Genomic DNA, 23,276 nt, shown 5'->3' with positions numbered 1-23,276 from the left:
CATCCCAGACAAGGCTTCTCTGGAAGTCAGAGCCCTGGCTGGGATCCACTGGGGAACCATTCCTCTCAGCTGAGGGGGCACCGCCAGGAGGGGCACTGACAGATAGCTGATGAGCTGATGAGGATGGTCAGTCCTGTGCCATGTAATGCCTCCTCACTCCTCCAATAGACAAAAGCCTATTTATCATAATAAAATTAAAGCCTTTGTTGGATTTTGGCTAGACTCTTCAGAGATGGTGAAGTTTTTCACTAACTAGGTGACCTGTAAAAGCCTTCTTTTGCCTGAGCCGGTCTGCAGACCCAGAACGTTCTTCCCAAGAGTGGAATACTCTTGAAATTGTGAGCAGGATACGGGCACGTCTGTTGGGATTAACGGCATTATTGTCACCATGCCCACATTGTCCCTGTCCTGTTCTGGATGCAGGGCCCCTGCGCTGGAGTGGGTGGGGTGATGCACTGAAGTAACCGTCTGTCTCTCTCTGCAGTTGCTGGCTATCACTCGGGAATGGCGCCATCTGGGCCTTCGTGGCCCCTGCCCTGTTCATCATCGTGGTATGTTCTCTGTCCTGTGGGCACGGAGCTGGGCGGGGCTGGGGGTAGTGGAGTAGAGGGAGCACTGGGCTGTGTGGAGATGGGGCTGGGATCCCTGGGAGTAATGTCCAAGGCTGTGGCAGCATCAGTCCTGTTACAGCCCCTCTTGTGGCCTGTGACCCAGAGCCTCATTACTCCAAGAGAACTTGGCAAGGTCGGCCATGTTTTCAGATTTAATGCAGACTGGATTAAGGCCCTTGGTGCTTTTCCCGCCAAAGCAACCGGTATGGATGTGCACCCAGGGGGGCAGTGCAGACCCAGCTGGTTCTTCTCCTCCTCACCGTTCTTTCATAATTTCCTCATATGCACATCTCCATGGTCAAGGAGATGCAGGATCCAAGGCTGCGTTAGGAAGCTTTAGTCAAAGCTCCCTGGGAACCACAGGGAAGAGAACTCCTGTGATTATGAAGGACCTACTCAGAGAGGTTGACAGAAATCGGGATTTATAAACGCATAGTCAGGAATGCTTGCTGTGGCTGCTGGGTTCAAGATTCAGAAGTGGCCATCTCCACGTGTTTCTAGCTTCTCATATCTCAGTTCTGTTTTCCTATGAGTTGGCTCCATTTTTAGGCTGCCCCAGATGCTGGTAAGAAACTTTTAGGACCATATAAAATTCCATTATCCGTCTTAGGGGAAAAAAACTCCTTTGCTCTTCTTGTTATTGTTCTGCTGACATGTCCCACAAAATCCTAGGATCGATTCTCATCATTTCTAATGGGCTTGACTTGGAACCCTGCCTGCCATGGACCCCCTCACTGAGGTCAGAGGAGCAAAATGCTCTGATTGGCCAGAAGAATGGACTGTTCTGATTGGCCAGCCTTCACTGAGGCCAGTGGAAGCAGAATGTTCTGATTGGCCAGAGGAATAGACTGTCCTGATTGGTCATCCCTCCCAGAGGAATGAAATGCTCTGATTGGCCAAAGTTCTGAAATGCTCTGATTGACTCGGCCTAGGTCACAGTTCTCAGAGAAGGCAATGGCACCCCACTCCAGTACTCTTGCCTGGAAAATCCCATGGACTGAGGAGCCTGGTAGGCTGCAGTCCATGGGGTCACTAAGAGTCGGACACGACTGAGCGACTTCACTTTGACTTTTCACTTTCATGCATTGGAGGAGGAAATGGCAACCCACTCCAGCGTTCTTGCCTGGAGAATCCCATGGACAGAGGAGCCTGGTGGGCTTCCGTCTATGGGGTCGCACAGAGTCGGACACGACTGAAGCGACTTAGCAGCAGCAGCAGCAGGTCACAGTTCTAACCCTGGGTCCTTATACTTGGTTTCCAGTGAAGTTATTTAACATTAATGATAAAGGCTCAAATTTATAGAGATCTTTTAAAAAAGATGTTTTTACATTAAATGTCTCTTTTCCTTGCCCTTAAAATAGCTACTTGAAGAGATGGTGATTTCTGTTTTATAGAGGAGCAGATTGAATGATAAACTCCTGGCCAGTGATTGCAGCTGTATTGCTATAGATGTGCCCTTCCTCTCCTCCTCCCCTTCTCCTTGCCGTCTTCCTCTTGGTATCTCTCCTCTTCCTTCTTCTCAGGTGCTAGTAAACCAGCTTGAGCTCTCTTGAGCAGAAACGGCTCAGTCCTGGGAAGCGCAGGGGGAATCAGATTTGGCTGGCTCTGGGCACTCAGTGCTGTCAGCTGGTATCTCCTACTTAGCTCTTGGCCCCACTGCCTCCTTGCTGGCTCCATCTGGATCAGGCTTTCCTGGGGAGGAAGTGATGGAACTGGCACCCTGACAACATCCTCCAGCTCTGCAGCTCAGGGTGGGGAGGGAGGCACTGCTCCCAGCAGTCCTAGCAGAAGTCCCAGGGCAGATTCTGATTGGCTCCTGTGGGTCAGGTGCCTGTCCCAGAGCCAATAACCGAGGCTGAGCTGGAGACAGATGATTGTTCGACCTGAACCACATGACTGCCCGGGGGTCACCCCCCTGAACTCCAGGGTCTGGAGGTGGGGGTTCTCAGGAAGCCCTGTGGGGAGGAGGCTTTGGGGAGGGGGAACAGCATCCTTGCACCCTGCTCAGTATCTGGGGTCTGGTTAGGGCTGAGGCATCCCCATGCTGTCCCAGTCTGAACATCTCTCCTCTCAGGTGTTGGGGGCTGACACCGGGGAACCTCCCCCACATCCCTCCTGCCCACCCTGAGCATCCACAGAACACACTCTTCACACTCTGGGCTGGGACTCCAGAGCATGCTCTCCACACACCCCCAGGGTGGGATCCAGGCTGTGTTTATTACCTCTCCAAAGGGTGCTGTCTTTGAAGCACCCCTGGGCGACCCTGATACTGAAGGCATGGGAGGGGACTCCAGCCGGACACACTTGTGCCTTTGGTGTCCTTATTCATCGCCTCCCACTCCCAATGACAAGCCCAATGTCCCATGTCACCAGAGATGGTGGTGAGACGATGGACTTAGAGAGGGTCTGTGGATGGCACTGAAGCCACCACCCTGCTCCCCTCCCCCATGGGGATATTTCCTAAATATTGTGAACCCAGCCCTCCTTTCTCTCACCCCCTGCTCTCTTCCCCAGCTGCTGATTTGAAATCTTCTTTTTGACTTTGTTGCATATTCACTGGCACTGACTGAAGCTGTGGGCCCTGGTGGTTAATTAGAAATGTGTCCAAGGGAAGATGCCTGAAGATGTGGCTTCCTGCTTCTTAATTAAAATTCCACTCAGGCATCCTCATGCCACACAAAGTGCAGCAGCATCTTCTTGGTAAAGGATTTCTGGAAGGGAGAGAGGGGACCTCATTGTGGTGTCCTTGTCTGTTTGGGACCGGAGGGAGGGTGGGTGGTGCCAGCCCCGCACACGATCCCCTCGTTCTGGCTGCACTGACTTGCTGCCCTCCATGCCCATCTCCTTCCAGGTGATGTGGGCTCTGGGGTGTCCACAGGTACAAGCAGGAGATGGGGAGTTGGTGGGAGGTGCTGCAAGCCTCCTGGATCCCCAGTGGTCCCAGCCCTCAAGCATCTGTGCCAGCGGTGAGGCAGGGCTGCACTCCCAGCTCTGTGGGGCTTCAGGGCCCCTGGGCTCTCTGTAGGATCCACGTGGAGCCCTGGTGGAAGGGGTGGGCATCAACCAAGTGCCCCTCCTGATACTGTGCCCCTTCTGCCCTGTATGGATGTGGACGAGACTCAGAAGAGGAGGGCCCAGGAGTGCATCCCCAATTCCCTCAAGCAGGACAGTGGGTGGCAGGGGCTGCTCCATCCCCCACAGGCCACACTCCTGTCTGCAGCGGTAGTGCAGCCTTGGCCACAGACTCCCTGGGGCCCAACACTGTCCCTCTGCCCTCAGCTCCTCTGTCTCGCAGGAGCCAATGTCCCAGGCACTCCATCTCCAATTGCTGGCTCCCTTGTGGTGCTTGGGTGTTTTCTTTCTTTGTTTGTCATGGGTAGTCAGAATCACGTAGCTGGGTCACCGCCATGATGGAAGGGGGCACAGCTGTCTCTTCAAGGCCAGGGCGATGCACACCTGCTCTGTGAAGGAGGGCTCCTTCCAGGAAGGGCTGCCAGGTTGGGGAAGGGGTGGGACTGTCAGCTCAGGTGTCCCTCCTCTGCGTGAACTCTGGGCTCTGAGCACAGACCTGGGTTCTTCAGTTAATTGCTTTCAGCTGCAGGAGGGGGCACGTTACTGTGGTGACGTGTCCCTGAGCTTTCAGTCCAGGCTGTCCCCTGTCCCAGGGCTGTGTGAAGACTGTCTACAGTCATGTTACACCCAGCCTTTCACAGGATGACAGAGGCCCCCGTGAGCGACCCGGCGGGCACTCTCGCCTCCTGCTCCTGGGGTCAGGGAAGACCCTTCACTTTGTCACCCAAATGGAGACACAGGCTCAGACTGACTCCAGTTCCCCCGACAATTAAACCCTCCTGGTCAGAGCATGGATGGCGGGCAGGGGTGGAAGGGAAGTAGTTGAATGTGTAAGTCCCCTGTTCTGTCTGTGTGCTGACCTAACCCACCCGGTCTGGAGGGCTCGGCAGCATCGCCCCCTCCCAGACTCCCTGGGTGATCTGAGTGTTTCATCTGACTTCAGTCAGTGACAGCAGGGGATCCAAGGCTGCCCTGCCTGTATCCTTACCCCCCACCCATGCAGCATGGGGTCCGGCTGCAGCAAGGTCCCCACACCTTGAGTCCTCCAGGATCACTGGAGCCCCACTGTCCTTCCTGGGGGAGCGTTACCTCCAGCCCCTCTCCTTGACATCAGCCATCAACACCTGAGGACTGCAGTTCTCAAACTTGTTAGTAAGGGAGTTACTGGGGAGCGTGGGAGCAGTTCCCACCTTAGAGGTTCTAGATTTACTGGATGTGGGCTCCAGGACCTTTCAGAGCTCCAGGGGATCCCACCGTGGAGCCAGCTTGAGGTCTGAGGAGGGTCAGGGGAAGTCAGGGAGCCCTGGATGATGAGGAGGGAGGTGTAGGCCTAGAACTGTTCAGCGACTTCACAATCGAGTGCAGGGTCAGCGGGCTGTGGCCCATGTGGTAAAGCCTGTGCAGCAGCACAGGTGATTACTTACAAGTCGTCTGCAGTGGCTGTCATGCTGCAGCCATTGAGTTGAGTTGTTTCAGTAGAGACTGTGAGGCCTAGAAAGCCAAAAGTATTTGCTACTTGGACCTTGAGAGAAAAATCATGCAGACCCTGGGCTGGGGGACGCAGTGGAAGGGTCCAGAGACCCAGCCTCTCTGAGCCTCAGGGCTCACGCTGGCTGTGGTTGGGTGTGTCTCATGTTCCTTGTCTCCTCTGAGGACCCTGGGTTGTGCGTGTTGAGTTGTTCCCCATTGTTCAGAGGGGCCCCCTGAAGACAGCAGTTTTCAGGACCCAGGTAGGGCCTGGCCCCATTGTGTAAAGTGTGCACAGCTCTGTCTGGGTGCAGGTTCACAGGAGTATGTCTGTGGGAAAGAAATGTCTAGACGGATGCAATGGGATAGGGTTCCCTCCAGAGGGATTCGTGTCTGGGAGCTACCTGTTTGCATATCCCATGCATTTAAAAAACACCCGGCAATTTTAAAGTAAAACACTTTAGCAAGGTGCAGGTTCATGTTGGGACATGTGGTTTCTGTGTGTCCTGGTGAGGTTGGTCTTGGAGGGGCAGGAACCAGGGGGACAGAGATTGTCATGGTGATGCCTGCTGGGCCCATTGGCAGAGGCCAGGGAAGGGCAGATCCAAGCCCCTTCTGGGAACAGCTCACCCTTCATCCCACTGTCAGATACCGACCCCCCTCCCAACTGTCCCTTCACAAACCATCCTACCTGATTATGAAGGGACACGGGTGTCATTCCCTGGGTGACTTCAGTGAGCCTGAGTGCAGATGTACCTATGGGGCCAGCAGGTCTTACAGAAGCAGGGACACAACCTGAGCCCCCTAAAGGGCTTGTTCCATGCCAGCCCCACTGGGGAGAGAGCCTCCAAGCCAGGGAAGAGAAAAGTCTGGAGCTTTAAAGTCCTTCTCTCACATGAAACAATGGACTGGTTCAAAACTGGGAAAGGAGTATGTCAAGGCTGTATATTGTCACCCTGCTTATTTAACTTATATGCAGAGTACACTAGGTGAAATGTCAGGCTGCATGAGGCACAAGCTGGAATCAGTAACCTCAGATAAACAGATGATACCATCCTTAAGGCAGAAAGTGAAGAAGAACTAAAAAGCCTCTTGATGAAGGTGAAAGAAGAGAGTGAAAAGGCTGGCTGAAAACTCAACATTCAAAAAACTAAGGTCATGGCATCTGGTCCCGTCACTTCATGGTAAATAGATGGGGAAAAAGTGGAAACAGTGGCAGGTAATATCTTCTTGGGTTCCAAAAATCACTGTGGACGGTGACTGTAGCCATGAAATTAAAAGATGCTTGCTCCTTGGAAGAAAAGCTATGACAAGCCTAGACAGTGTATTAAAAAGCAGACATCACTTTGCTGACAAAGTTTTGTATAGTCAAAGCTGTGGTTTTTCCAGTAGTCATGTATGGATGTGAGAGTTGGACCATAAAGAAGGCTGAGAGCCAAAGAATAAATGCCTTCAAACTGTGGTGCTGAAGAAGACTCTTGAGAGTCCCCTGGACTGCAGATCAAACCAGTCAATCCTAAAAGAAATCAACACTGAATATTCATTAGAAGGACTGATGCTGAAGCTGAAGTTCCAGTACTTTGGGCACCTAACGTTAAGAACTGACTCATTGGAAAAGACCCTGATGCTGGGAAAGATTGAGGGCAGGAGAAGAGGGTGATAGAGGATGAGATGGTTGGATGGCGTCACTGACTCAATGGACATGAGTTTGAGGAAACTCCGGGAAAAGGACAGGGAAGCCTGGTGTGCTGCAGTCCATGGGGTTGAAAAGAGTTGGACACAACTGAGCAACTGAACAACAACCACTTCTCACCTAGGAAGAAGCCAGAGTGGTTGTGTGACTCTACAAATACAGGCGCATAAAAATACATCAGTCAGTTCAGTTCAGTTCAGTTGCTCAGTCGTGTCCGACTCTGCGACCCCATGAATCACAGCACGCCAGGCCTCTCTGTCCATCACCAACTCCCGGAGTTCACTCAGACTCACATCCATCAAGTCAGTGATGCCATCCAGCCATCTCATCCTCTGTCGTCCCCTTCTCCTCCTGCCCCCAATCCCTCCCAGCATCAGGGTCTTTTCCAATGAGTCAACTCATTGTATAAAGATACATAGATACGGATATAGTTGTTGTCTAGTCACTAAGTCATATCCGACTCTTTGTGACTCTGTGGACTCTAGCCTGCCAGTCTTCTCTGGGCAAGAATACTGGAGTGGGTTGCCATTTCTTTCTCCAGGGGATCTTCCCAACCCAGGGATTGAACCCACGTCTCCTATATTGGCAGGCAGATTCTATACCACTGAGCCACCAGGGAAGCCCCATGGATACAGTTACCAATTCCTAAATACAGATACAGAAATGGACACAATTACAGTTACAGACATATAAATACAGAGTCATAAATGCCTATGCTGCTAAGTCACTTCAGTCGTGTCTGACTCTGTGCGACCCCATAGACGGAAGCCCACCAGGCTCCCCTGTCCCTGGGATTCTGCAGGCAAGGACACTGGAGTGGGTTGCCATTTCCTTCTCCAGTGCGTGAAAGTGAAAAGTGAAAGGGAAGTCGATCAGTTGTGTCCGACTCTTAGCAACCCCATGGACTGCAGCCTACCAGGCTCCTCCATCCATGGGATTTTCCAGGCAAGAGTACTGGAATGGGGTGCCATTGCCTTCTCCATAAATGCCTATAGGGACATAGAAACAAGTAAAGATACAAACTGCAGCATTTACTATGTCTATATGTGTCTCTATACTTTCATTGGGAAATCGTGGCCACATCCCAGTGATTTTTCATGAATACCTGAGTAGCCCGGAGTCAGGTCAAGAAACACAGCATGGTCTGAACCCCAGAAGCCCTGCCACGATGTTCCCTCCTCCCAGCAGAGGTCCCCATGGTCTTGAGTGTATATCCTCCCCCCCGCCTTTTTTTCCTGCTGAAATGAGCTTGTGAATTATTGGTTTGACGTTCTGTCGTAAGTAGCTTGTTGGCTATTCGAATGCAGAGACACTTAGTTGATGAGATACATGATATTCACGTTACAGATGCCTCACTGCAGAGCCTTTCCCAGTTTGCAGCTAGGCACAAGCCAGGGTGAGTGAAATGCAGTGGGGAGCTGGGTCCGCTTCTGCTTTGTATTTTCATGAAAATACAAAGATTTGTTTCACCCACAGCCACCATCTCCCACTTAACTGTGCGTTGATGCGGGATCACAGGTTCTCTGCACCTTCTCTCGTATTGCCGTGGTGGACGTGACTGTCTTACCAACTCAGAGGAAGCGTGCACGCCAGATGAAATCAGACAGGCCCATGCTGAAAGAGAGAGGGGAAATAAACCCCAGCAGAAGCTTTGGAGAGATGAATTATAACATCCAATCATGCGGCAGCTTAACCATTATTGAAACGCTTTCTTCCGGGTCTTAAATACAGAGACCAGGAAATAACACAAGATCTGAAATTAGATCAGTCACTTGTAGCATTTCTATGTCTGTTAAACGATTTGCAGTAATCTGATCATGCATTTAGCGACCACATCACGGAGTCTGTGAACTGTAGCCTGAATCGTCTGGCTTCACACCTGAGAAGTCTGGGGCAGGGTCCCAGTTCAGCCTTCAAGCCCGCAGAGGGAGGGGGCGGTTGTGTTGTGACCTCTGGGGCCACGTGGGGTGTTCAGGCTCCTCCCCTGGCGTCCCTCTCCCAGGTTCTGGGCTTTGTGGCTTCTCCATCCTCTCCCCCAAATTATCGGGACACTTCATGGTTAAGCCTATTTTCCTCCTGAGACCAAGGACATCACTGAAACAGTCACAGGAAAAGGGATTTATGTTAGTCCCCTTTTATAATTTAAGTAATTTGACTTTTGAACATTAACACACATGGCTAAAAATTTGAAAGCAAAGCTTAACAATATATATGAATAGTCTCTGCCCGCGTCTCTCTCTCAGCTCTCTGGTTTCCACCCACCTCCCCAAACAGATGCCCCTGGTACTAACTTCTTGTGTATCCTAGGAGTGCTGCGCAGATATAGGTGAATATAAATATGCATTCACCTTGTGTGCATTTTCTGCACAGAAAGTGCTGCCTTGGTTCATAATACATCCAGGGAGCATGCTGCCCATGGTAGCCCCCAACCTGCTCCTTGTCGGAAACAATTCAGGTTGTTTCCAGTCTTTTCTTACAAGGCTTCAGCTTTGGCCAGTATGTGAGGAACCCAGAATATAAATTCCCAAAGTGAGAGAGGCAGGAGAGGACCACGCTAAGCATTCTTCCCCTGGAATGCAAGGAATTTACTGGAGGAAGTATAGGGGGGAGAAACCCAGATGTATCAGAACTCTAGAAAATCAACCAAAGGCATAGAAACTGAAAAGTGTTTAATCACGAAAATCATGAGTCTTGGTGAGATAAGCAGGGTCTGTGCTTTTGATTCACCACTCCAGCTGATAGTCTCAACTCCACGACACAGCTTGTCGCCTCCGGAGACGACTGTGCAGTGTCCACCTGCCCTCAGAAGATGCTGTTTGCAGACCTCCCTGAACCTCAGTGTCTGGAATTAAAATTCACATTCTTTTCTGTTTTTTAATGGTTATTTTTGGCTGCATTGGGTCTTTGTTGCTGCACGTGGGCTTCTCTCTAGTTGAGGTGCACAGGCTTATGCACCTCAGGTGCACAAGTGCATTGCCTATGATATGGGATCTTAGGTCCCAACCAGGGATCAGACTCGTGCCCCCTGCCTTGGAAAGTAGATTCTTAACCATTGGCCCACCAGGGAAGTCCCTAAAATTCCCATTCTTAAAGTGGCTACCAGTTAGTTCCCTCACTCTCTGGTCACAGTCCCACTTGAATGGGCTGCTCCCCACGTTTTTCACATCCGTGCTGGCCCACCTCTCTCTCATCTGCTGAGTGTGGCTCTCCTGTGGGTGTTGCCCAGTGTGGAGTGGGGAGGGCACTGGCGTGGCTGGTTATTCCTGTTTGCCAGCTTCTTCCATTCTCCCTGACCTCGGGAGATGTCCACCTTTAACCTCACTTTACAGGTGAGAGAATGGGAGTGAATGAGGGGGCCTGACTATCTGGAGCCAAGCTGCCCCGTGTGGAGGTGGTCAGTGAAGACTGGGGTCCCACTGACAGCATCTGTTTGTTATTTGCTATAAAGGCTAATGGGGCTTCTCAGGTGGTTCAGTGGTAAAGAATCTGCCTGCCAATGCAGGAGACATGAGATGTGGGTTTGATTCCTGGGTGGGGAAGATCCCCTGGAGGAGGAAATGGCAACCCACTCCAGTATTCTTGCCTGGAGACTTCCATGGACAGAGGAGCCTGGTAGGCTACAGTCCATGGGGTCGCAAAGAGTCAGACACAAATGTACGATAGACACACACACATGCATAAAAACTAATAAACCGTTATTCACTTACTGTGATGGTGTGAGCAAGGGGCTGAATGGGCACAAGGGCCAGCTTCCTGGTGCTCCATCCCAAAGAACAGTGCAGGCAGGGATGCTCACTGATGGAGAGGCTGCTGCTGAGTCCTGGACCAGGGAGCCAGGGAGGAGGAGGTAGGAGGAGGACTGGGAGTGGAGAAGGTGCGGGTCACTGAGGCAGAGTGGGGAGACATGTCTGCAAGACTCCTGGGATAAGGGGTATCAGCAGAGGTGCTTTGGAAAGGCCCCAGGTTGGACCCCCTAAGAAAGCCAGGAATGCAGGTATTCAGGCCAGGAATGCAGATATATGTGTGGCATGGCCGGTCAGGGTGGGAGGGGCCTGAGTGCCTGCCTGCAACTTCCTTCAGACCTTAGGATGCTCTGCTGTACCACAGGTCTGGGATGGGGAGGGCCACTTTCCCTAGGAGGCTTGCCAGGGAAAGTCTTTGTTCTTACCTGTGGTCGGGCCTGGAAGTTCACACATGGCCAGGAGCCGGACTCCTCAGTGATTCTGTAAATGACCTCTGAGCTTTTCAAATACAAAGAAGTCCCTGGCCACAGCATGACCCTGGATTCCAGCTGGCATGGATCCTGTAGCGGAAAGAAATCTAGAGGGAGGGGATGCTTCTGCTGTCATCTGCCTGGTCGGACTCCTGTTCAGGACCCTGGAGAGCTGCCCATGGGAGAGGATGGGTTGTGCTGGAGCCACTGCCACCGACCCTTGCAGCCCCCCGCCCCTAGCCCTCAGTCCCCAAGAGGAGCCTCCCAGCCCCTCAGACTCCAAGAGGACCTTGCCTAGCAGGAGCAAGCACTCGGCAGAAGATGAAGAATCCTCTACCATGGCCTCTGTGGATCCCACAGCTGGGAGCCTGGAGTAGGGGCAGGAGATGAGAGTCAGGCTGTACTGGGGCTTTGGAGATGTGATTTCCTATCTTTCCAACACTCAGACTGCACTGTGGGTGTTAATACTTATTAGGTGGAAAAACTGAGGTTCAGAGGACTTCAGTGTCACACCCAGGGAGTACATGGTGAAAGGAAATTGGAACCAGTTCTGTCTGATGCTGAAGTTCACAACCTCCTTACCTCAATGCTGAGTGGAGCGGTGCTTGCTTTCTTTCTTTTAATATTTATTTATAAATTTTTGGCTGCATTGGGTCTTCATCGCTGCACGCAGGCTTTCTCCAGTTGCAGCGAGCAGGTGGCTACTCTTTGTTGCAATGCGTGGTCTTTTCACTGCAGTGGCCTCTCCTGTCGTGGAGCATGGGCTCCAGGGTGTGCAGGCTTTACTGGTGCGTGGGCTCAGTAGTGTGGCTTGCAGGCTCCAGAGCATAGTCTCATTAGTTGCAGTCCACGGGCTTCATTGCCCCATGGCATGTGGGATCCTCCTGGACCAGGGACCAAACTCGTGTCCCCCACGTTGCAAGGCAGATTCCCAACTACTGGATCACCAGGGAGGCCTGAGAGGTGCTTTCTTTGATGTGCTTCTGGGGACTAGCCCTGGGATGTTGGGCTGTCTTTTCTCTAGCATAGATGTGTGCTCCTGGAAGCAGTCTTGCAGGGGATCTGTGTAGGTGAAAGTTCAAAGACACTGTTAGATTTCTCCCAGAGATGCCACCTGTTTGCTCGAGAAGCCCGGCTGGGGAGTGGGTGCCCCCAGGTGGACTCAGATGTCCTGCAGGTGCGCTCCAGCCCTTACCTTGTCTCCTGTGCTCCTCGTGCAGGTCAACATTGGCATCCTCATCGCGGTGACCAGGGTCATTTCACAGATCAGCGCCGAGAACTACAAGATACATGGAGATCCCAGTGCCTTCAAGTAAGCTGGACCCGGGGCTGTCAGCCATGCCCCACCCCGCCACTGATGCTGTGGGGGTGGCAGGAAGGCGGGTCACACTCTTGGGCTAGCTCTGTGTCCACTTGACATCACAGGGAGCACAGAGCTCATGCCCTCATCTGTCTCAACCAGGAGCAGCCCCCTTTCCAAGCTCGCTGCCCCATCCGTAAAAGAGGGGGTTTATTGGATGATCCTCCAGAGACAGCTTCACCCCTAGAGTTAGAGGAGCTTGTGGTGGGGTACAGAGGTACTCAAGCCTGACTGTCCTGCTGCGTCGGTTGTGGCTCAGCCCTTACCATCTGCTGAGACCTCATGGGCTGTTCAATCCCATAGCACCCTGCTTTGCTGATCTGTGTGGTAGGGGTGATAGCTGCCATCTCAAAGGTTGGCCTGACCTGTGCTGGGGCTGATCCATCCACAGAAGGAGCAGGTGTCTCCACACTCACATTTGCTGCCTTCTGGGGTTTCCTCGCCCCATTATTGGGGATCTGCCGCTTGCAAGTGTCAGAAAACCCAACACAAGCTGATTCAAGCAAAAGGCAACCATGAGTCTAGGAGTGAGTCTAGAATGGCTTAGTCCAGGACCCAGTCTGCCTGCATTTCTCTGCCCCACATCATCTGTTGGCTTCACCCTGAGATGAACTGTGCCTCCTGGTGACAAAATGGCTGCCAAAGAAGGTTCAAGTCCATGGGAAAGTGTGTCTCTTTCCCTCAAAATCAGACAGAGGTCCTGAGCCTGCAAGCAGACTCAGACCAGGCCATATGCCCATTCATGAATCAGTTACAGTGGATGGAAGTCAGCAGTTAACTCAGGCCTGAGTCACATGGTCCATCCTGGCTCTGGGGTGCAGGCAGCACCTCTAAACCACAGGGCCAGGAAGTGGGAGAGGTGGCTCCTTGCAGGGAATTTAGGGGGTTACACAAAGAGACCGGGATTCCCAGGTGGTGCTAGTGGTAAAGAACCCGTCTGTCAATGCCAGAGAAGTAATACATGCGAGTTTGATCCCTTGGTAAGGAAGATCCTCTGGAGAAGGAAAAGGCAACTCACTCCAGTGTTCTTGCCTGAGAATCCCATGGACAGAAGAGCCTGGCAGGCTACAGTCCATGGGGTCACAAAGAGTTGGACATGACTGAAGTGACTTATAAACACGGCACAGTTACTAGGCAGCTAGCATTCTGTAAGTTACTTTAGCTACACTACATCTCTTCTGATCTGAAAGGGAAAAGAGTAAATATATCTGCGGCAAATCGATAAGACAATTATTCTGTAATGAATTCCAAACACTATAAATTAACCTGACAGGTGGCTCTGGCTTCTTGGACTTTTTCAGCCCCTGGAAACCTTGGAGATGCTCCTGGGTCAGGATCACTTGCTTTCCTCTTTCATCAGCGAGAACAGGCAGCGCTGCTCCATGAGGCAGCCTGTCCCCAGCCAAGGGGCCTGGCCAGGGAGGAGCCCGACCCTCCCTCACCCCAACCTCAGTCTGTAGGCCCTCCCCTCCACGGACAGGGCCCTGGTCTGTCTCCAGCACAGGCTCTTGCTGCCCCTCTGACCTGGCACCCAGGGGACCACTGGCCTGGCTGTGCCCAGAGCAGCCTAGGTCTCAACTCACACCCACCCCTTCTCTCTGGCCCCTGTCCCCTCTTTATGCATCATGGCCCAGGAGGCGGCTGAGCCCATGACCTGCCTGCTCTCCACGGGGACCTGGTCTCGGAGTGGAGGCTGACACATGGGAGATGGGGCTGTGATCTGGAGGGTGTTTCTGCCTCTCTGAGGAACCATGACTGGGGCAATGCCACTGTGCCCTCCCGTGTCCTGTGTCCTTCAAGTGACACAACGGCCCTGGGCCGACCTCCTGAAGAGAGTCCAGCTGGTCTCTCTGGACAGACCCTGACTCTGATGTCACCCAGCACTGACTCCTCTTCACGTGGTGCAGCTGGACCCTGAGTAGCTCTCTCACTCCCTTCTTAGTGTCATTAGAGTGACCACCCCCTCCCTGGGCTGGTGAAGCAGGAGCCCTGGAAGCTGGGCTGGAAGATGCAACACAGCCTCCTTGGGACACTTCCAGCTCCTCGTCTCTTGGATTCAGTCTAAGCCTCTCCTTCCTGCCCATCAGCTCAATCAATGCTCAGTGACTAACGGGATCAGATGCTTCCTCTGGAGCCCTAATGGGCTGCCTTCCACCTGCTTTCTCATCTCTTATTTATTGGTCATGACTTCAGACTCCCCAGAAAGCAGCAGAGAACATTGAGTTTTCCCAGTGAGATCAGGGACCTGGGGATGGGGAGGGAGGTGTGAACCACATGGAGCCTTGGGTGGTTAGAGGATGCAGGAGGTGGAGCCCCACGCAGGCCCCGCCCCTGGGGGGAGCGAGTTGGGGCGGGGCATCAAGGAGTCACATGCTTGCTTGCGTGCGTGCGTGGTGCGTACATGCGTCATGCATACGTGCATGTGGACAGCGTCCCCCTCCCGGGCCTTCGACTGTTCAGGGACCCCGCTCCTTCCACCTTTGACAAGACCTGGCAGCTTGGTTAACAAGCCCACAGAGAGCCTCAACTAGAGGAGTTTCTCCCAAGATTCTTATTTATTGCTCTCTTTTTTAAAGTAAAAATGAACCATCCCTTTAAAGTAGCACATTTGATACCGATTTGTCGGCGGCTGCTCCTTTCAATTACAGATTTTTCCAGGATCTAAAGTTTGAACCTAAATCATTCACGATATTTTATTTCCCAGATTCGGGTGTTTTAACGGTGTTAACATTATGATAACACACGGCGGCAGCTTCCCTGAGAGCTGACATGCGGGAACAACCTTTGGTTTCTCAGGAATTTGCCGCCAGGAGCTGTCAGTGCCGGGAGCTTGGCTTTCTGACCCGGAAGTGCCTTGGGGCTGTTACACCACCTTCCGGAAAGGGTTGGATCCATGTCCCCCACGTCTGCAGGCTCATCTGTGAGCTCTTCCTTCATCCGTTCAGTGACCACTTCCTGAGAGCCTGCAGGTTCTGGCGCCTTGCTGCGCTTTGGGGCTGTGGAGATGCAAAGTCCAGCCTCCAGACAACTCACCCTCCAGTGAGCGAGACTGTGTCAGCCACTGCGCTGAAGGACGAGGGGTGTGCCGGTTGCTGACCTGGGCAGCACGGCTCCCATCAGCCTCCAGACTTTTCTCTAAAGCTCACATGCAGAGCCTCCCTCCACCCTCATCCCCATGGAAAGCTGAGCTGTTGCAGGAGTCAGGTAGCCTGGGCTTCAGTTAGCATGTGATTTGCAGGGCATATCAGAAACAACCAGGATTCAGACAACCTCATGGGCACTGCCTCAACACCAGCTCTATCTGGGCTTTCCAGACACTGGGGAATCGAGATCCTTCTTCTCGAGGAACTCACATTCCGAGGGGGAGCCTCAGGGCTGATGCTGCAGGTGCCCCAGCACTGGGTGTGTCTCCCACTCTACCCAGCCCCACAGCTCTGCTTCCCTCTGTGACACCTGGGATCAGCATTTGCGTCAGCATCACCACCGGCTGAGTCAGGGTGGCCATCCCAAGTTTGCCCAGTGGATGTGCTGGCTCCCAGATGCCCAGAACGGGCTGCAGTCCAACCGGAGCAGAACAAGCCCTGGATCAGCTTGGCCCAGGGCTGGCCTGGCAGCGACCTTGTCTTATACATCTGGGGTGGTCAGCGCCTCACCCAAGGTCTCCTGAAGGCAGGAGCCAGGTCTCACTTCTAGCAGCGGCTCTGTCTGCTCCCAGCCAGAAGCCTTGCATCTGGACCCTCCCTGTCTGCCCATCACCAGAGTGCCCATCCCTGTTTCTCTGGCAGGTTGACCGCAAAAGCTGTGGCCGTGCTGCTGCCCATCCTGGGAACCTCGTGGGTCTTTGGCGTGCTTGCTGTCAACAACCAGGCCATGGTCTTCCAGTACATGTTTGCCATACTCAACTCCTTACAGGTGAGGGCCCAATGGGATTGTCAGCCTGGGAGCTGTCAGCTTTGTGAATAGATGAGTAGGAAGGAGATGAACAGGAAGGAGACACTCTGATCTGTTCCCTCCACAGGGGTTCACCTTTTGAGCCCGTAGGGTGGGAGCATCCCAGAGGACAGAGGCATGGATGGGGCACACACTGGGGTCTCTGAGCAAACAGGGCCTGGAGGACCCCATTTACAACAGGGTTGCCTCATCTTTCAGGGAAGTACCTGTGGGAGATACATCCAGCTTGAATGGAAGATGATCAGCATGTGGGTGGCTCCTAAAAGGGAGCCGGGCATGGAGGGGTGGTGAAGAGGGAGGTACCTCAGGTTCTGAGTTCTCATCTGCCCTCTACATGGAAGGACAGAAAAGGTAACGGCCTGAAAACCGGAGATCTGAGATGCCCAGAGTCCGAGTCCCCAGACCCACAAGCCCCTGCTGGAAGGACAGAGGCGAATGCTCATTGCCATCCATAGCCTACACAGCCGAGCTGCGGGCTGAATCCCAGCCAATGTCACTGCGGCCCAGCTCAGCCCTTACCGTGATGTCCTTGCTGCCTCTGGGTCTTCACGACCAGCAGCTGTGTTGCACTTTTAATCTGTAATAAGCCCCTATACACAGCTTTCTTCTGGTTGTTATGGTGACAGGGGATAGGTTGTCGTGGCAGCAGCCCTTACACACCATAGGTCCTGGGTTCCTCATTTATCCTCTGTGTCCTGGTCTCCGCTTCCATAAAACGGGAACAGTAATAAGACCCACTTCATGGGGCTGCTTTTAGCACTCAATGAGATGAAGTGTTTGCCTAGTGCTGACACAGAGGAGAAGTCTCTAGATGTTTGGGGACATCCTCGTCTTGGATCTGTTTTCGTTGTCATCATCATACTTGGTCTGCCGGTGAGGACACAAGGGCTGTTTAGCTGGTAGGCTCGTGCCCTCCCACCTGTCCTCCCCAGCAAGTTTGCTCCTCTTCCAGGTTAAGCCAATCTGGGCATGTACCTGTCTCTGTATCTTGGCCATGGTGTCTGCCTGCATCTAGGTTAGGTTACAGGACACCCTTCCATCCGCATGGTTTCATGGTGAAGCATCACAGCCTGCTCACATCGTCTCCAACAACAAGCCATGCTGATGCCACTCTAGAGTCCATGGGTGACATTGGAAGGAACCCTCAGAAAGTGTTTGTAACAAAAATGCAAGAGGCTCTAATTCTGCGTTTTCTTCCCTTTCCTTCCCAGGGATTTTTCATCTTCCTCTTTCACTGTCTTCTGAATTCAGAGGTATGTCTGCTCCACTTCCTGCCAACATGAAGCTGGTTTTTCATTTCTGCAAGGGCACAGAGAGCAGGAAAGGTGTGGCCTCATCTGGCTGGTTTCTGGGACTGTAACCCTGAATGAGCCTTGGTTTCTGTAACAGGTTGTGTGCAGGCGGCTGCTTCACATCAGTCCCTCCTCCCTCATCCCGGTTGCTAAGCAACATACACAAATCCTCCCTCACTGATGTCACCCAGGGGCTGCTGGCTGCATGGAGGACCAGGGGAGATGGAGACAGTGTAGAGTAACTCAGTTGGAGACTCAGGACCTTGCTTGGCATCAGGTGTATTAGGGAGAGTGAGATGCAGATGGGCTCCCAGCAAACCCTCCCCCAAGGCATACAGGAAGCTGACCTGGGGTGTAAGGAAGACTCTTGACTACAGGGATTAGAGACGGGGCTTTTGTGATGCGGCTTCCAAGGGCACTGGGGCACTTGGAGTGGGCTCATTCCTCTTGGTGCAATCTGGGCCATTGCCCCTGCCCTGTACTTGGCCACGGGATGGTGCAGGCTGCTCTGGATCCCATCTCTGAGGACCAGTAATCCATAGGAAAAGTTTTACCCTTACATTGTGGGTTTGGTACCATGTTTCTCGGTATTTGCGCCAGGTGGCACTAGTGGTAAAGAGCCCACCTGCCACTGCAGGAGACATGAGACAGGGGTTCAATCCCAGGGTCGGGAAGATCACCTAGAGCAGGGTATGGCAACCCAGTCCAACATTCTTGCCTGGAGAATCCCATGGACAGAGGAACCTGGTGGGCTACATACAGTCCATGGGGTCGCAGAGTTGGTCATGATTGAAGTGACTCAACACACACACACACACACACACACACACACACACACAACAGGCTGGGATTATGGGGAAATGCCTCTGGAATGATGATTGAGAACAGGGTGGGAACACCCACTCTGTGCTCTTTCAGGAGATTCTGTCCATTTGCACAGGAGAGGTCAGGCAGAGAGGAAGGAGATGTGGGGTGGAACACGCAGGGTGAGTTGCCCAGGACGATGGAAGCCAATGGAAGAGGGAGGTCACATGATTGCAAAGACCAGAGAGCAGCCCTAGCAGAGGCTGAGACTGATCCACGTGGCAGAGGGAGCAGAAAGGGGAGCAGCCTCAGAACCACACACAGCCTGCCCCACTCGTGCATTTGTTCATTTACTGCTCTGGGTGATGTCTGTGCCAGTCACATGCCCTGCCCTCATGCTGTTCATTGTTGAGCATGTCCTGTCTCTTCACCCAGAGCTGTGAGGTCAGCAAAGACCAGGAGATCCAGCTTTCTCCCCGTGCAGGGTTGGGTATGGCGGGAGTTGGTGCGGGGGATGGGCACAGTCTGTATCTGCCAAACGAATCAATGACACACAGCACAGCTCTGGAACCACTGACTGGACCCAATACCTCCGAATCCTGTCTCACCCCATGTGCAGTGTTCTGGGCCTGGCATCAGCAAAAATTCCTCAGGACCTTTTAGAATGACCTCTTATTGTTGCTTTTTCCACTTCTGAAATTGCTTCCATTGAGCCTTCCATTCTGCTTTTGAAGGTGAGAGCGGCTTTCAAGCATAAAACCAAGGTATGGTCCCTCACGAGCAGTTCCAGCCGCCAGGCCAACGTGAAGCCCTTCAGCTCGGACATTGTGAGTGCGTGTGGTGTCTTGTCTGCACCCCTCCTGTGCCGGCCCATCCTTCTCCAAGTGCCTTCCATCCTTGGCCCACCTTGACCCAGGGCTCTTGTTCCTTGTCCTTATTGCCTGCAAAGCCAGTCCCTGCCGGCCGGGGACTTGCTCCAGCTTCACTGAGCTGCACACAGCTCCCACCTTGCTGAGGACCAAGGGGTCCCGAGCCTGTGTCTTTCGAGTCCTGAGCCCCGGCCCCTCTGCTTCCTCCTTCCCTAAGCTCCTTTATCCGCACCATCTGTGTCGGGGCAAATGGCTGCCCAGGTCGAGGTGATGGAGGCTCGGCTCAGGTGCTGGTGCTTGTCAGTTGACCCTTTCACACCTGACATAGGCCTGCTGGTGGCACAAGCTGATGTCACACCCCAACAAGGTCCCCTCCTCATGAAGTCACCTGAACCTCTCTCCTGCACTTTCCAGGATCAGAACTTCTTATGTTGACTCAGGGGGATGGAAGGTCAGTTGACCAAGACGCAGACATTGGACACACTGGTGACCCACAGAGGCACAGAAGTCTGCTGGCACAGCCCGGCCTTTACATCAGGGCTCCTCCCCCTACAGATGCCTGAAAAATTGATCATGAGTGATCAGGGGTCTGAACAAGCCACGCACTTTTCAGTGCTGGGCTTGGATGTGTGGTTCCTTGTTCTCTGCCCTGCAGACCCCTGAGCAGGGTCCCGAGGCAGCCTGGAGCAAGCAGTGTCCTTCGTTCTCACTGCAATGCAGCTTCCTACCTGTCAGGTCCTTGCTCAGGGATCCCATCTCAGGAAGTCTTCCCCGGACAGCACTGAACAAAGGTGCTCCCTCCCTATTCCAGCATCATATACCTGCCTGCCACTCCCGGGAATTGTTCAGTTTATTCATTTGCTTGATGGCCATTGTCCGCCTCTCCCATCAGAATGCAAGCTCCACGAGAACTAAAGTCCGATCAGCTTGGCTCACTGGAGTGACCTCAGAGCCTACCTCGGTCCCTGGTGCATTGCCTGCTCCATAAATCAACACAGAGGGAATGACTGCATAAGCAGATGGACGAATAGATTTGCAAATGAATGAATACATGTGCGAATGAATGAAGGAAGGAAGGAAGGACAGATCGATGAGTAAATGACTGCAGGGTTGAGTGCACCCCAGAAACTGGGGGCTATGAGGCAGGCAAATGCTTGCCAAGAAGGTGGGGAAAAGTGCTCATTTTTCTGGGGAGCAGTGCCCCTTCCTCAAACTAGGGAGGATTCTCAGGCAGCTTTCTGGCCCTAGGCTTTGCTCTCCACACTCCCAGGGCACCATGGGTTTCTTGTCTGGGAGCAGAGTCTTCACTCCTCACTCCTTTGTGGTTTGCAGATGAATGGGACCCGGCTTGCTACGGGCTCCACCAGGCTCAGCCCTTGGGACAAGAGCAGTCACTCCGGACACCGCGTGGACCTGTCTGCCGTGTGAGCAGAGAGGCTGAAGACCCGGCCGGCCTGCTGCTCAGAACCCCTCTACCTGCTGCAAACAGAACGCAAGCAACGCTCTGCTGTCGCCACTGGGACCCTCTCCTCGTTACCGTCTGGACCCGGGGGTCACAGCCCCGAGAGAGCTGTTCTCACCTGTGATCTGCCCGTGTGACAGAGTCTGCCAGTCTGCCTGCAGCCTGATACACAGAGGAGAGGGTGGGACCCTGGGGCACACACTTCCATTTCATCCCTGCCAGCGCACACACAGCACAGGACCCTCCACACTGGGCGCACAGGGGCCATAGCACCGGTGAGAAGTTTAACCTCTGCCTTGTGATGGGGACTTTGGACCAAAGTCCTGCTGTATGCAGGGGAGGGTCGGGCTGAGGCAGCTGCCCATGAGCATGTTTTCTACCTGCCGACTCCACCTAACAACAGGGTCCCCAATGCCAGGCACCTGCCAAAGAGTGATTCTTTCTGCAGGGTGGTGTCAGCCTGGGCCAGCCCCACGTCTGCTCGCATGGCTGCGCTGGGCTTCTGCTGATGCCCAGGGCTGTGGGGGGGAGACGCTGGCTGCCCAGCCCCTGTCTGTGCATGGGGATCTCGCTAAGGCAAAGAGCTCCACCGAGGGTGGAGTCTTCTGCTCCGAAAGCATCTCAGCCCCTTCCTCATGAGTTTTTGCTCTTCAGATTCAAAGTCAGCCTTAAAATCCACCCCCTCCTCCTTTCCTGGCACCTGAGCCTTCTCTGTGTTCATGATGGGCCAGAAGAGCCACCGTTTTCCAAGGCATAACATCCCTAGGATTTCTTCCTCATCACTTGCAAATACTTTTCCAGTTTTCCAAAGAGTGGATTACAGTGGAGAGTAGCACGGTACAGTACGTGACTGCACATTGCTGCAAAGGTGCCTTGACAGAGCCACGTGGCAGGCTGCTCTTGAGTGCGGGGGAGAATCAAGAACCCCGTCCTGACGGACCTAGGGAGGTGGGGGGTGGCACTGGCTGTGTCTTCTGAGTTGATGTTTATTTATAGGCCTAGACCTGGACTCAGCCCCCCAGGAAACGGAATGATCCTTACGACCCCATGTTTGGGCGAGATCCCGTGGAACGCTAGGGTTTGCGATCCTAGATGTGAACCAAAACACCATGGAGTTGTTGGGAAGCAAGACTGCGAAAGGTTGCACTGTGATGACAGCACTAAGAGTGCTTGTGAAATGTGTGGGTAAGAAATTCCAACCTGTTTTTGATACTGGAAAATCTTCCTTGAAAACTGTGACGGCGATAGCATTAAAGCCCCGCCCCCCACGACCGTCCCGCCCTGTCCCCTCACCTCTGCTTTGTCTCCTGGTGAGTTTCTCTGTGGTTTTGTAGACCTCCCATCTTCCTCTGCACCTTCATAAAGGAACTGCCCTGATGACGATGAGTGTTAACAGTCATCTTCAAGCATCTCCTGCTGTGTTGAGGGTGGGACACAGTGGCATGTTGATGGAGGGGTTAACCTCTGTCCCTCCACAGGGAGGAGGGGTCTTCAGATGTACCAGCCTCGGCACCTGTGACAGGGCCCTGTGTGGTGACAGTGCCCCTGGGGGGTGAACCTGCCTGATGCAGGCAAAGACCCCAGTGTTTGGTGAAAAGTATGGCTGGCCCCCGCTCTAAGTGTCTTGTGATTCCAGAAGCCAGGTCACCTGTAACTTGGCATTATATCCTTGTGCCCAAGAGCACCTAGAAGTGAGAACACTGTATTCCTAAGATTTACACTTGGATTTTTTTTTTCTTATTTAGTTTCTGGTGAAGCAAATCAAATAAGGAACTGTCTTTATTTTACATAGAATTCTTTGTTTTTTTAACTCTGCATATTCACTCTACACAGCTAATATATATCAGGAGAAGTAATGAACAACTTTTTATTTCTAAAAATGAGAGTAGTGCACTTTATTTATAGGCTATATATTTTGGCTTCTGCGGCACTCTATTATCTACACATAATTTGGCCGAAGATAAGCAATTGGAAAGAATTGTGTGTTTAAAGTAGTTTATAGCACAGGAAAGGTGATGAATGCAACTATGTAGTGAATATATGTTGTGACTTTTATGAAATAAACTCTTAATGTCCTTTAAGTAAAATGTGGTCCTTAGCATCTTTTGCTGGTGAAAGGCAAGCAAGACTGTGTGTCTCTTGACAAAAATCTATTGGGAAACGCACATGGGTAAAATCCTATCCTGGGATTCACTCGACAGACTTCTACTCAGTGCTTTCTATGTCCTCAGCACATTCTGGCTCTGGGGACTCTGCCATAGACGATGCCCCACCCTACCCAGGAGCCTCCCTGGGTGCCTCCCTGGGTAGGGAAGAATGACAGACAGTGGGGTTTTTGCAGCCCTGTGTTCCTCAGGTTAATGTATTGCATGGAATATTGGTGCTGCTTCTTTTTTTTTTTTTAACTTAACATATTTTAGCTAATATATCAAAAATATTTCAACACAATATTAAAGAATTATCAAGCTATTTTATATTCTTT

At 52.7% G+C, this 23,276-nt stretch overlaps 1 protein-coding gene across 2 annotated transcripts in view; it reads left to right on the top strand.

Annotated features, from left to right (window-relative positions):
• Positions 1 to 22,881, top strand: part of ADGRD1 (adhesion G protein-coupled receptor D1) — a 176,729-nt gene extending 153,848 nt beyond the window's left edge. For both annotated transcript variants that reach the window (XM_070769337.1, XM_019977882.2), the window contains 6 exons: positions 485 to 551; positions 12,277 to 12,368; positions 16,202 to 16,328; positions 17,579 to 17,620; positions 19,198 to 19,290; positions 20,665 to 22,881. In XM_070769337.1, coding sequence (XP_070625438.1) covers positions 485 to 551; positions 12,277 to 12,368; positions 16,202 to 16,328; positions 17,579 to 17,620; positions 19,198 to 19,290; positions 20,665 to 20,760 — 517 coding nt within the window. In that variant the 3' untranslated portion in view covers positions 20,761 to 22,881. The remainder of the gene's footprint in view (positions 1 to 484; positions 552 to 12,276; positions 12,369 to 16,201; positions 16,329 to 17,578; positions 17,621 to 19,197; positions 19,291 to 20,664) is intronic.
• Positions 22,882 to 23,276: the final 395 nt, after the last annotated feature.

Source organism: Bos indicus, chromosome 17 (assembly GCF_029378745.1).
Source record: "Bos indicus isolate NIAB-ARS_2022 breed Sahiwal x Tharparkar chromosome 17, NIAB-ARS_B.indTharparkar_mat_pri_1.0, whole genome shotgun sequence".
NCBI lineage: Eukaryota > Metazoa > Chordata > Mammalia > Artiodactyla > Bovidae > Bos > Bos indicus.
The sequence above is the reverse complement of the archived record's forward strand: the minus strand, read 5'-3'. Positions and strand labels throughout refer to the sequence as shown.